General features: G+C 42.6%; 1 protein-coding gene across 23 annotated transcripts in view; it reads left to right on the forward strand.

Annotated features, from left to right (window-relative positions):
• ptprt (protein tyrosine phosphatase receptor type T) overlaps window positions 1-13,772 on the forward strand; it is a 326,972-nt gene that overhangs the window by 16,762 nt on the left and 296,438 nt on the right. For 21 of the 23 annotated variants that reach the window (XM_077013772.1, XM_077013775.1, XM_077013776.1 and 18 more), the window contains exon 1: window positions 258-750. The exons of 1 other annotated variant lie outside the window; for it this stretch is intronic. In XM_077013772.1, the coding sequence (XP_076869887.1) occupies window positions 492-750 (259 nt within the window). In that variant the 5' untranslated portion in view covers window positions 258-491. Of the gene's footprint in view, window positions 1-257; window positions 751-13,772 lie in introns of those variants that run through there. One more of the 23 variants, XM_077013782.1, reaches the window with a different exon arrangement.

Consider the following 13,772-nt stretch of genomic DNA (forward strand, 5'->3'; position numbering starts at 1 on the left):
CAGACGGTGATTGAAGCAGTGATAATGTCTCTTTAGTTTCTGCATATAATTGGCCCACTACACGAACGCAGACGTTGCTAACAAAACAACCTGCAAATACCTACTTTTATAAATTACACACATTTCAGATGCAATCAGCACAGCACTCATGCCTTCGTGTGCGTCTAAGAGGTTGTATTTTTGCTTGTCCACACTGTCAAGATAATTTTCAAGTAACAGCTGTGCAGAGAACAAAGACACGTTAACGTATCGGATCGTCCACTCTTCCACCACTCGGATTTAAGCTGAATGAGTTTTGCGCACTGGGAGACCGCGGGAATAGAAAGCTGCTGGTGCGCACAAGCTAGCGGACGCACACCCGCACACAGTGAGGGGGGAGCATTACCTCACACTCGCTCCCCACCTCGCACTGTGGCAAATTAAAGCGTTAGGGACGCATAGGCTGCAGTTGAGAGGTTTTCGGCGGAGAGGCAGGTGTAAGGACCCGGGGGATGTTGGAGCCTGGTGTGGATGATGTGCACCACTCTTTGGTGAACTCCTGCCTTATCAATGAGTGTGAAGTGGAGGCGAACAGTCACACTGGACACGCCGACACCAGTGCGAGGATACGGGCAGCTTCATCTCCCAGTCTCACACACGGACGAGCATGTCAAATAGTCACCGCAGGGATGGACAAAAGGAACTACTACGTGGCCGTTCTGATACTTATTTTTCAAGTACTGGACTTAACAAACGGGCAGTTCTTCCCAGGTGAGTTTATAGTCCTGCGTGTCCTGCGCACTTTGGTTTGAGTGGTGTGACCCGAGCAGACAGGTGTGTGTCTCCACATGAAGGATACACCCGAGTGTGGCAGGGACTCAAACTTTCATTATACCGCCTGTCTAATTCTGTCAACGGTAAAACAGCTTGTGAACATCACATTACGATCTTTGTTGTCGAAGATATCTTGGATCTCTTGAACTTCCCTGTAAATTCAGTTTTTGAGTCAGTACGGACACTATGGCTTATAAACTTGTTGTATTATTGCCTATAGACCGTATAGAAAACTGCAAGCGAGTTTGAGCTTGTTAGTAATCTGAAATGGAGGTGTTTGATATTGTAGCTACAACACGCATGCATCACCAATAAAGTTATTTGGTCAGTCTGCATATCCACTTCATGTTTTACATGTTGTGTCATGTTAGGTAATAGTATATTTAGCCACTATATTATGAGATTTGATTTTTAAAAAGTTTATGTCGTAAATTTAACGATGTAACTAGGAATAACCGATTATTGTTAGTTTAATTGCACGAGCATGCGATTCGCTTAATGTGTGTTTAATAAAACAGTGAAGGCTGAACAGTGTTAAAGACAACGGTTACTACATTCATATCGGGATTACAGCGGGTCCGCCTCTCTCGTCCTCCGCTGGGTGGCGCTCTTCACACATACAATGTCTTATCTCACACCAGGCGTTTTATGTGCAGGAAATCACTGGCTGAATGGCAAATGTATATGACAAGTGAAAACCAAGAAACATTCATCTATTTGTAATTCTAGAAATAAAAGGCTACACAATAATACGACAGTCACAGCCTAAATGCATTATCATCACAGAAGTAGGCAGCTGTCACAAGATTTAGGCTGGATAATCATCTACTATTCAGGTTCATTTATTTATTTATTAGAAATTTCAGACTTAACTTTCCATAATTAGAACAGTTTGACCTAAATAAGCTATTTATTAAACGTTTTGCAAAAAAGTGTAATCAATAAATAGTGCGGACTCTTTCGATCATTTAAATAGTTATACTAAATTAAAATACATTTTATACCGTGCAGCCCCTTAAAATCGAAGATAAATTTAGTAATCATTTAGTAATATATATATGCCTCAATTAGCCCAAATACAAATATCAATCCAGTTAGGCTAATAATTTAGGGATGAACGACGGGACAATCAAGTGAAGACCAAATGTAAGTCATGTCCACTCAGTGTCCATGTCTGGGAAAAAAGTTTTATCAGACAGAATCTCGTCTGCCAGGAAGCACAGAGCAGTCAATAAAAGAGCAAAATAAGCCGCTTTAACACGGTGCTCTGTGATTTACATCAGTGACAATAAACTAACTCCCGAATCAGATATCGTGAAAATACTAATTGCACTTTCAGCTGTCGTATATATTATCAGGGGTTAGCAATAACATGCTTAAAAAGAAGGCCTTCTAGGATTAATACATATTTTTTCCTTTGGAAAAATGCTAAACTGACTAAAGAATATATTCCAGAACAATAAATAATTATAAAAGTAAATAAATAAGAGTATTTAGCGTTAGTATTTTTTCCTGGCTTTACAACTTGGTTAGGCAGTCCTGCAGGAAAGGGCGAACATGAGTTCGGTCCCTCACAGAAGGGCAGGACGCCAGAACCACCGTGAGGTCCAGTAGTCACACCAGAACCTTACACGGGGGCCCGGACACATACTACCTGTTGAGCTCATGAAACCTTGCATGAAATATGGCGCTATTATTGCAAACGTTTCTACTAAACATAGGCTACGTAACACGACTATAACTAATACGCTTGAATTATTTGGGACATGCATAGATACATTTTGTTTGTTTTGTCTTATTTATTTTTGCCAGACCGGTGTCACTCCTTGTTCTATAACGAGGAATTAATTAAACGTTTATTGAAAAGTTACCTCAGGAGTTTTTCTGCTCCTTCATTCAACTTAGAAAGTCTGATATCCCTAAAATGTTACTGATGTGTGTTATGCCTAATTTACTCAAGGCGCCGTCTCTCCTGTCGCCCACAGGCGCAGCGCCTCAGTGCGCAGTAATAGTTTTATAAGTAGCGGATATCGGACGTGGTTGTAATAGACGTGTGTGTCTGATCTCCATCCTCAGCTTAATTAAATGTCTTTGGATGGAGAACTGGGACCCGCGGTGTCCTGCGCTCTCTTGCTTTCGCTGTTCCTCCAATGGTTGTTCGATTTTGAAACCTGAACTTTTAAAAACGTTTTAGTCTTGTGTTGAAAGACGAACGAGGTAGCTCTCATGACAAAAATAACAACAACATCAACAGAAAACGTCTTTATCGTGTGTGTGGCCATGTGGATATGCCAAAGGTTAAACAATCATTTCTTTTACTTTCATTGCAATAATTATAATGCATAGTCAGTCTTTTCATTAACAAAGAAGTCATGTAACATGGAGCCAGAAAGGAGGTCGGTCTCTCTCTCTCTCTCTCTCTCTCTCTCTCTCTCTCTCTCTCTCTCTCTCTCTCTCTCTCTCTCTCTCTCTCTCTCTTTCTTTCTCTTTCTATGGCAACAAACATGAAACCCCCTCACTTTCTCTCTATCTCACTCTCACTATTTGTTTTGTAATACAAACAGTACTATTATAATATAAAACACATAAATAATGTAAAAGTACCCTTCATTTTTATTGAAATACACTTCTATATTCAACTCTATATTACACTTCTATATTCACCTCTATATTACACATCTATATTCACCTCTATATTACACTTCTATATTACACTTCTATATTCACTTCTATATTCACTTCTATATTCCATGCAATCATTGAAATTGACCTTTGTAACTAATGAGATTCAGCCTTAGTTATTTTAGGTAATCTTTGTCAATGGCAATTTGATTGGAAAAGGCAGAAATTTCACAGGTTTCCAGTCAATTACAGTCATATGAGGGTCGATTGTGCCGAAGGGTGTTGTTACGCAGTGAGAACGGTCATTGCAAACAGTCAACAATCAAGAGGCTGTTCAGGTGCAACATCAGTGCCAAACTGTGGAAACAAACACCTGCACGTGAGGGTGAGGTAGAGGCGAGGGTGAGGTAGAGGTGTGATTGAGGTAGAGGTGAGGGTGAGGATGAGGTGAGGGTGAGGTGTGATTGAGGTAGAGGTGAGGATGAGGTAGAGGTGAGGGTGAGGTAGAGGTGAGGGTGAGGATGAGGTGAGGTAGAAGTGAGGGTGAGGTAGAGGTGAGGTAGAGGTGAGGGTGAGGTAGAGGTGAGGATGAGGTAGAGGTGTGATTGAGGTAGAGGTGAGGGTGAGATAGAGGTGAGGGTGAGGTAGAGGTATGGTAGATGTGAGGGTGAGGATGAGGTAGAGGTGAGGGTGAGGTGTGATTGAGGTAGAGGTGAGGGTGAGGTAGAGGTGAGGGTGAGGTAGAGGTGAGGTAGAAGTGAGGGTGAGGTAGAGGTGAGGGTGAGGTAGATGTGAGGATGAGGTAGAGGTGTGATTGAGGTAGAGGTGAGGGTGAGATAGAGGTGAGGATGAGGTGAGGGTGAGGTAGAGATATGGTAGATGTGAGGGTGAGGATGAGGTAGAGGTGAGGGTGAGGTGTGATTGAGGTAGAGGTGAGGGTGAGGTAGAGGTGAGGGTGAGGTAGAGGTATGGTAGAAGTGAGGGTGAGGATGAGGTAGAGGTGAGGGTGAGATAGAGGTAGAGGTGAGGGTGAGGTAGAGGTGAGGATGAGGTAGAGGTGAGGGTGAGGTAAAGGTGTGATTGAGGTAGAGGTGAGGGTGAGGTAGAGGTGAGGATGAGGTAGAGGTGAGGATAAGGACGAGGTAGAGGTGAGGGTGAGGATGAGGTAGAGGTAGAGGTGAGGGTGAGGTAGAAGTGTGATTGAGGTAGAGGTGAGGGTGAGGTAGAGGTGAGGGTGAGGATGAGGTAGAGGTGAGGGTGAGGTAGAGGTGAGGATGAGGTAGAGGTGAGGGTGAGGTAGAGGTGAGGATGAGGTAGAGGTGAGGGTGAGGTAGAGGTGTGATTGAGGTAGAGGTGAGGGTGAGGTAGAGGTGAGGATGAGGTAGAGGTGAGGGTGAGGTAGAGGTGAGGATGAGGTAGAGGTGAGGGTGAGGTAGAGGTGTGATTGAGGTAGAGGTGAGGGTGAGGTAGAGGTGAGGATGAGGTAGACGTGAGGGTGGTTGGAGGTGCAGAGAAAAGAACACTTGAAGTGGTTGGAGAAATGAGACATCTGAGAGCATACAGAAATGGCTTTTCTTGGTCTGTCTGGACTTAATGGATTTTACACACACATTCGGATCTGTGTGTACATGCACACACACACACATGCACACATACACATGCATAAGCACACTCATACACATACGCACATACATAGGTACACACACACACACACACACACACACACACACACACACACACACACACACACACACACACACACACACACACACACACACACACACACAGGTGCAGACAAGCAGTTTTCTGGATCAGAAGCACAAGCATGCACACACAGACACACATAGAGGAAGTTGATTATTTCCACTGTGTCCTTTAGAAAGCGCCGGGACCATAATTGTTTCCTCAGACCTGCTTGTTATCGCTCTACTCTTGAGTTGCCAGGTTCAGCGTGCTGCTGTTGGCCCCTGACAACCTGTCACTCAAGACCCTGTTTGGTATTCGAGAGACCCAGAGAGCTAGAGAGAGGAAGTAGAAAGGAGAGGGAGAGGGAGAGGGAGAGAGAGAGAGAGAGAGAGAGAGAGAGAGAGAGAGAGAGAGAGAGAGAGAGAGAGAGAGAGAGAGAGAGAGAGAGAGAGGCACTGCTGGAGGTGTTATCTGCATGACTGTTGGACTAGTCCACCCTTCTTATTCTATTTGGTGGACTAAATGACAATTCAATATAGCAGCAAAAATACTAGGCAAGTACAACAGGACACACACACACACACACACACACACACACACACACACACATATATATATATATATATATATATATATATATATATATATATATATATATATATATATATATATAGAGAGAGAGAGAGAGAGAGAGAGAGAGAGAGAGAGAGAGAGAGAGAGAGAGAGAGAAGGGGATAAAAAAGTGTTCACAGTGGGACAGCTGCATAACAAGTAACTTGATCTCAAAAATAATTCATAGGAAACATCAAATAATATATGAAATTATCAAAATATATCATAATTAGTCATTTTGGGTAAAAAATGGCTAAATACCTTTAGCACTACATTAACCCTTCAAACAGGTTTTATTCAACTCTGTATGTGTACCTGAAAGAGACAGAGAGAGGTGGAGATAGAGACAGAGAGAGGTGGAGATAGAGACAGAGAGAGGGAGAGAGATTGGAAGAGAGCAAGGGGTCTGCTCCCTCTTTCCTGTGTGTATCAGTCGTTCTCCCCGGAGTGTTGCTCCACAGTAGGGTCATGGGTATTCTGGGCAGGGAGAATGGATCTCTCTGATCATACGCCTGTCTGGAGGCTTTAATATGTGATAAAAAGTAATTATATTTTTTCACTGTGTGTGCAAGGCTGGATTTACAGACCTGCCACCTCCTTAAAGATACATGAGTACGAGGGCCTGGGGGGGAGAGAGGAGTAGTACGAGGGCCTGGGGGGGAGAGAGGAGTAGTACGAGGGTCTGGGGGGGAGAGAGGAGTAGTACGAGGGCCTGGGGGGGAGAGAGGAGTAGTACGAGGGCCTGGGGGGGAGAGAGGAGTAGTACGAGGGCCTGGGGGGGAGAGAGGAGTAGTACGAGGGCCTGGGGGGGAGAGAGGAGTAGTACGAGGGCCTGGGGGGGGAGAGGAGTAGCACGAGGGCCTGGGGGGAGAGAGGAGTAGTACGAGGGCCTGGGGGGGAGAGAGGAGTAGTACGAGGGCCTGGGGGGAGAGAGGAGTAGTACGAGGGCCTGGGGGGGAGAGAGGAGTAGTACGAGGGCCTGGGGGGAGAGAGGAGTAGTACGAGGGCCTGGGGGGAGAGAGGAGTAGTACGAGGGCCTGGGGGGGAGGAGTAGTACGAGGGCCTGGGGGGGAGAGAGGAGTAGCAACATGAGATTTTCTAAGCCATCTAAGTCATAACATGTCAGAAGACAAACTGTAATTTGCTCTATCACAGTTCTCACCATTGCCTACATAATGACAGCCTCCCTCTGCTGTACATTACTAGCAACATACACCATCACAACATTGAGGGTGTCAAATCACTCTTTTGTTAATTTTTTTATGATTACATCCTACTGCTCTTGTGAGAGCAGCAGTGCCTGGTGGAGGTTCGCTAGCCACCCAGATCTTCACCCAAACATAAAACTGCATCTCACAGCTACAATGAACCTCTCTAGGCTCACATGGAACCATTAACACAAAGAGCATGCGATCAGATCACGAGCAGAGCGGAGCTGCTATATGTAGATCAGTCTGGCTTTGCTCATCGTGAGCCTGAAGCTGCAGTAATGAGTGTGTCTTAGTGAGGATCGTGCTGGTTTATAGTTAGACAGGGGAAACACTCTATCAGTGGGCCTATCAAAGAGATGCCTGTTCACTTGATGCCCTGTGAAGCTCCCTTCTCTCAGAGGTTCTGTCCAGAGTCCGTGTGGGCTAATTTTCAAATCAATATGATTGCAAAGAGCAGGAGACAGAAAGTGGTGAGGTACAGATTTTGATGTGATGCTTCTCAGTGAAGGAGGTGTGTTAACTCATGGTCACTGAGCAGCTGCACACCATACTGCAATCCAGAAACATATAGATGGAGGGGCCAACACGCAGATATTTCACTGGCAACAGTGCACAATCACACTGACGGGCACACACAAAGAGGGAGAAAGGGAGAGATAGTGAGTGTGAGTGAAAGACAGTGAGACATGTAGAGTAAGTGAAAGAGAGAGAAAGAGAAATAGGTGGTGTTTGGTACTGGCACTGAGATTTAGACACAGCCAATCCTGAGAGAGCTGAGTGCAAAACAACAAACAACATATGGTTTGTACTGAGAAATGTTTTTTCCTTCTGTTTACTCTACAATCCTCCAGTAAATACACACACACACACACACAGGCCCATGCATCCATTGATTGTATGGAATCCATCAATAAATTACATGTAGTGCTTACATGAATTTGGACTTGATTAATTGATCATTATACCAACTATTATGCCAATCATTTTGTGTGTGGTCGATGGACCAGAATTTGAATAGTGGATAAAAATTGTCAAAGGCCTCCTTTCTGATTTTAATTGTGTCTGTTCATATCTTTATACTGTAATTATCTTCCGAAACAGCTGTTCTTTTATACACTTCTGTAAATACAGCACTTGCACACTTGCAAAGAAACCAGATCGTTGGCAACATACTTTATTCCTGAAGTCTGGCACCAATCCATTCAGACCAGGTATAATATCCTCCCTACTGCTCAACTAGTCAGTTACTTTTCATTAAGAATGTTTTAAAATTGTTTAGTCAGAATAGTTCAGTTATGTCTAATTATACTGTAATTTTGTTTATGTCTAGTCTACTCACTGGGAATAGAAGCATTCCTGTTTCAGTTTTCCTAATTACTGTAAGACTGTGAGCTGAAAAGCTTGTGAACTGAATTTATTTCCTGAATTAAACCTGCATTAGGCCCAGTCCTATCACTTCCTTTTAGCACATGAGTATAAACTTGCAAATACCCCAAAATTATTTCTTTCGCGATAACTAACTTAAACTCTGATGACATTGAGAAAAATGGGCCACATTTCTTCAGGAATCACTCTATAAAATTACCAGAAGAATAATGGGGAAGCATATTATGAGCCCACAAAACCAGCCCCTCAAACACAGACTCTGAAACACAGTCCCTGAAACACAGCCTCTAAAACACAGCCACTCAAACACAGTCTCTGAAACACAGCCCCTCAAACACAGCCTCTGAAACACAGCCGCTCAAACACAACCTCTGAAACACAGCCTCTGAAACACAGCCCCTCACCACAGCCTCTGAAAACCACCCCCTCAAACACAGCCTCTGAAACATAGCCCCTGAAACACAGCCTTTGAAAACCAGCCCCTCAAACAGCCTCTGAAACACAGCCAAAGTCAAGTCAACCTCTGAAACACAGCCCCTCAAACACAGCCTCTGAAAACCAGCCCCTCAAACACAGCCTCTGAAAACCAGCCCCTCAAACATAGCCTCTGAAACACAGCCCTTCAAACACAGCCTCTGAAACACAGCCCGTCAAACACAACCTCTGAAACACAGCCCGTCAAACATAGCCTCTGAAACACAGCCCTTCAAACACAGCCTCTGAAAACCAGCCCCTCAAACACAACCTCTGAAACACAGCCACTCAAACACAGCCGCTATCTGTTGAGAGAGAAAATGTTAGCTGAGCAAAAAGAAACTATCATAATAAATTGGGTGGTTCTTTAGATTAAGGACTTCGTCAGAAGTTGAGGACAGGAGTAATTAGGCCCCCTTGCCTAATCTTCTCTCTCACTCTTTTTCTTTATTTCTATCTATATATCTCACTCACTCACATATTCTATCTATCTATCTATCTATCTATCTATCTATCTATCTATCTATCTATCTATCTATCTATCTATCTATCTATCTATCTATCTATCTATCTATCGATACACACACACACACACACACCCACACTTTCCTTCTCTGGGGACACCATTAACCTTATAGAACTCTTATGGAAATTGGACATATCCTTGAGGAGCGACAGAGAAGCAGGTCTTTTTTACCCAGTGGAAGATTAAAACAGCTTTTAATTGGTGTGGGTAATGGTGATTTGCTAGAGCAGATTCACACTTTGGTGCATGTGGCCCTGTGAAAAGGTCAGTCACGAGGGCAGAGTGTTAAACATACGAGAGAGCCATGGTAAAGGTTCTGAAGGAGAACAGGCTATGCTGCTAAATGGTGGACTCTTAGTGGTATAGGTAGATTATACACAGGGGTAATAGTTATACACAGTGATATAGGTTATGCACAGGGATATATGTTATACACAGGGAAATAGGTAGATTATACACAGGGCTGTTGGTTATGCACAGGGGCATAGCTTATTCATAGGAAAAGAGTTCATTTACAGAATTAATGAGAAGAAAAAGGAGGATACATTAGGTGTCAGTAGGTGTCAGTAGGTGTCAGTAGGTGTGCCCGTGTGTGTGTGTGATTTTGATGATTTCTCTGCCAAGCGCCATTTTAAGTGTTATGTTTTTATCTCTGAAAATATCACAAATTGTCTTAGATTCTAGTATAACGTCGTCATTACTCCCAACTTATTAATTGTGTGTTTTCTCTTCTCAAAGATGGTCGTATCAGCGTTATAACACAAAACTCAGGCCATCTCCTCCTTTCTGAAGGGGAGGCTGTTTCATCCGTTCTCAGAGTAAAAGCACTTTTCATTTCCCCCAACCCCATTGTTCAAAGTGACAGTTTTAATTTGACTGTTTTCACCTTTCGTTCTTTCATCGATGCACATTTACGTCGGGGCTGACGGCTATTAATTATGTGAAAATTCAAAAGGACCGTAAAAAAAAGATGAATGAATTAAGTGCTCTACACAATAGTGCGACTGCAAGGCTTGACAGGAGCTCTTTAGTGTGCCGCCATATGCCTTAAGTACTAGTTAATGAGAAAATACCCAAATCACAGCTTTTTGGCTTAAATCATGTTATGTACCCTCCATTATTATAAATGGCAGTGTATTTTGCTGTTTCTTTGGTGTGTTTTATTGTCGTTGATGAGGTTCGGTCTTCAGGTTTGAATACCTTACGCTTGCTAGTGAAGTTTTGGATGGCATGTATCCAAGAGCCTGACCCAAAGGGCTTTATATATATTAGGGTATATTCACACAGGAACAAATGCATGTGCAAAGCATCATTTATGTATTTATTTCTGAAGGTTGGGGGTTGTGTTAAAAAATTTATAATGATGCTAAAAATGAATCAGTCTGAGTAGTTACCATAAACAGATTCAATATGTTCAATATTGTTTGAAAATAATGTATTAGTACCACTCATTAGATAATCCATTGGATTTACTAGATCACATAGGCCTTAGGACATTTACGGATACACTTCAGTAAAATTGCAGCATACCCAAGAATGATCAAACATCAGTTTTATGAACTAAAACACAATATCTGCAAGCTTCTTCTTGTTTTCCTTGCACATTCAAGCCACAATCTCATTTCATAGTCCAAGTTAGGTGAGAGTACTGATAAACCAGTGAGCTCTGGGGAGGTAGCAGTCTCGGGTATTTTACACATGTACATACAGACACTGGCGCTGGGATACATGTCTAGCTGGGGCAATAGTTCCTATTTTCCCACTGTTATTCCATTTGTTGCTTGTTAATGACAAACCTTGGTGTGGGTATGGCAATTCAGTGAAATATTAAGCCTATTTTACATCATACACTTAATCCTACATTAAACTGCAAGGTTAATGAATGTGATGTATTTTATAAATCATTTCCCACTAAGTAAACCTTCAGGTTCTACATAGAAACAGTCCAAACCTTCACAATATCTGCACTCCATGCCAATAAATACAACAAAAATAGCTAAGCTATGCTTTATTTTAACCCAGGAACATCAATACAAGCAAAAGGTATATAGTTATTTGTTTCATTAATCATCTGTATTTTAGCATTTCTGAACAGATTTAGATTACAGCAAAAATGCAGTCACTGTTACCAAGTTAAGTTATTTTATTACGATTCCCGTGATAGTAGGGTTAGGGTTAGGGTTTGGGTTAGGGTTAGGGTTAGGGTAGCCTTGAGGGTCATTTCCATTTCCGCTGACACTGTGGGAATATTTTTCAACATGTCCCTATACACAGACTACCGCGGTGAGTCGTGTCCGGTGTGAAATAAAAGCGTCGTGGAGTGGCCCCTCTCGTCACACCGTTTCTGTGAATTTGGGGATGTAAATTTGGGGTGTAAATTTGGGATGTAAATTTGGGGTGTAAATTTGGGATGTAAATTTGGGGTGTAAATTTGGGGTGTAAATTTGGCATTAACAAGGCAGACAGGCATGCATAAAAGAAACAAACAGTAGAAATGATCTCCTTTAAATGGACAGATTGGTGTCTGTGCTGATGCTTTTGTGTGTTGTGTGCTTTCTGTTCCTTTCTAGTCTTAACTCTTGTTTATATATAATGTTCTAAAAAGCTTAGTCAGGCGTACTATCAGGCATGTTATAAATGTATAAAACTCTTGGTGGCGTTACGCATTGTCTAGAATTAAATTGTTACCATAGTCTCCTGATGCCAGAATAGTGACAGACTGATTAATGGTGTTAGTAAGTAGGTGTCTCCTCTCTCTTCACCCCATCCTGTGAGGCAGATAAATCTTCCTTTGTTTTGGCCTCTATTGTGTGTATATGTGTGTGCAAGTTTGTGTGGGCCCTCTAGGCTAAAACACTTCCCCTCATGAATTCCAAAGACCACATTTGGCACTGGACAGGCACAGATACTGTTAGACAAATTAAATAAGTGCCTGTATGTAAAATGTTGATGAGGTGATTAGTGAGGTCAGGGAATTGGGAGTGATTATCTCTGGTTTGGTTGGGTTCTACAGTTATGGGTCCTCTGTAATCTTACTCTAAACGATCCCATCCAGGATTTTACACAGTTTATCCTTGGAATTTCCCACAAGGCCCATAATAAGCAATAGCCAATCACATCCAAGAACAGCACCCAAAGCTCAGGCACTCCATGATTGGTTAGAAATGTCCAGCTTGTCTTTCAGAAAACACTTCTCCCTTTTCTACCGTTCTGTATGGTACCTCACCTAATGGACACCTGCCAGTCTAAACCCAATCATCAATTGAGGTTTGGTCAAAAAACAAAACACACTTTGCTGATGTTTGCCCTTTCAGACTTCTCTCTCAGTCTTCTATTAGATGTCATCCCTGCAGCTTCTACCACTCTTTTCTCTCCTTCATTACTTTTCTCTTTTTTCAGAGGCATAGGCCCATGCCTGGTCCTCAGTCCATCCATTAGCTGATTTAGCATCATTGCCTCTTCCTAACTGCAGCTTATTTGATTGAGCTCCTCTTTTGTAGTGCAGGGCACCCAATCACAATCATAGCTATTCCCCTCAGTAAGATCATAAATGCACTGTAGATATATATGAAAGAGAGATAAGAATAAGAATAAGCTTGAGAATAACAAAGAGGGAGACAAAATGGGTGAAGTATTTGGCTTTGAGTTGGAACCTCACTGTGAAATCAGTCTTGATGGGATTCTGGAGCTGCGAATGCAACTATGTAAACATGGAAAATCCTTTTATGACTTTACAGGTTCTTGGGGTCCTTGACAGCCTGAAGAGCGTTGTTGACAGAAGAGCTGACGCTGACATTTTCCCCAAACAACATTTAATCCTTTGTCCTTTGGTATTATGAATATAGCCTACATGTAAATGAGATGTTTCATGTGTCTGTGCCATGAGGGAACTGATTTGTGCTGCAGTTTTGCTGATGGTCATCTCCGTTACATGGAAGGCAGGAGGAAGAGGCTGTCGTGGAGCCCCCAGATTGGCATCCCGTCCGGGGTAGACGGGAGGAGAACAGAATCTTATCAGCCTGTAGCCTTCTGTCTGAAGCATGTGACTGTTTACTGTCACATTATTAATTCAGGAGACTCATATTCCTCTCAAACTTCTGCATTTGAAGATAGAGACAGATGTCAATCTGTAAAAGCCTGTGTGTGTGTGTGTGTGTAGTCGTGACTCATAATAGCTGTAATGTAAAGTTGTGAAGGTATATCACTGGGTCCATCAACCCTTATTGTGGTCTAGGTAAACATTATATAATTTACAAGCAGAGGGGACAGGTCTGAAAGAGAGGGACTTTATTTTGAGGTACGGCTTCAATGTTCCAGAAGCTTTCATGGTGTATGTGCATATTCAGCTTGTGTGTATGTGTTTTATGTGAGTGTTTCGCTGTATCTCCTAACAGTCAATTTCTTGCTTAATAAGCAGGAAATCGCTATAGTGTGTCTGGGTG

This window comes from Brachyhypopomus gauderio, chromosome 8 (genome assembly GCF_052324685.1).
Source record: "Brachyhypopomus gauderio isolate BG-103 chromosome 8, BGAUD_0.2, whole genome shotgun sequence".
NCBI lineage: Eukaryota > Metazoa > Chordata > Actinopteri > Gymnotiformes > Hypopomidae > Brachyhypopomus > Brachyhypopomus gauderio.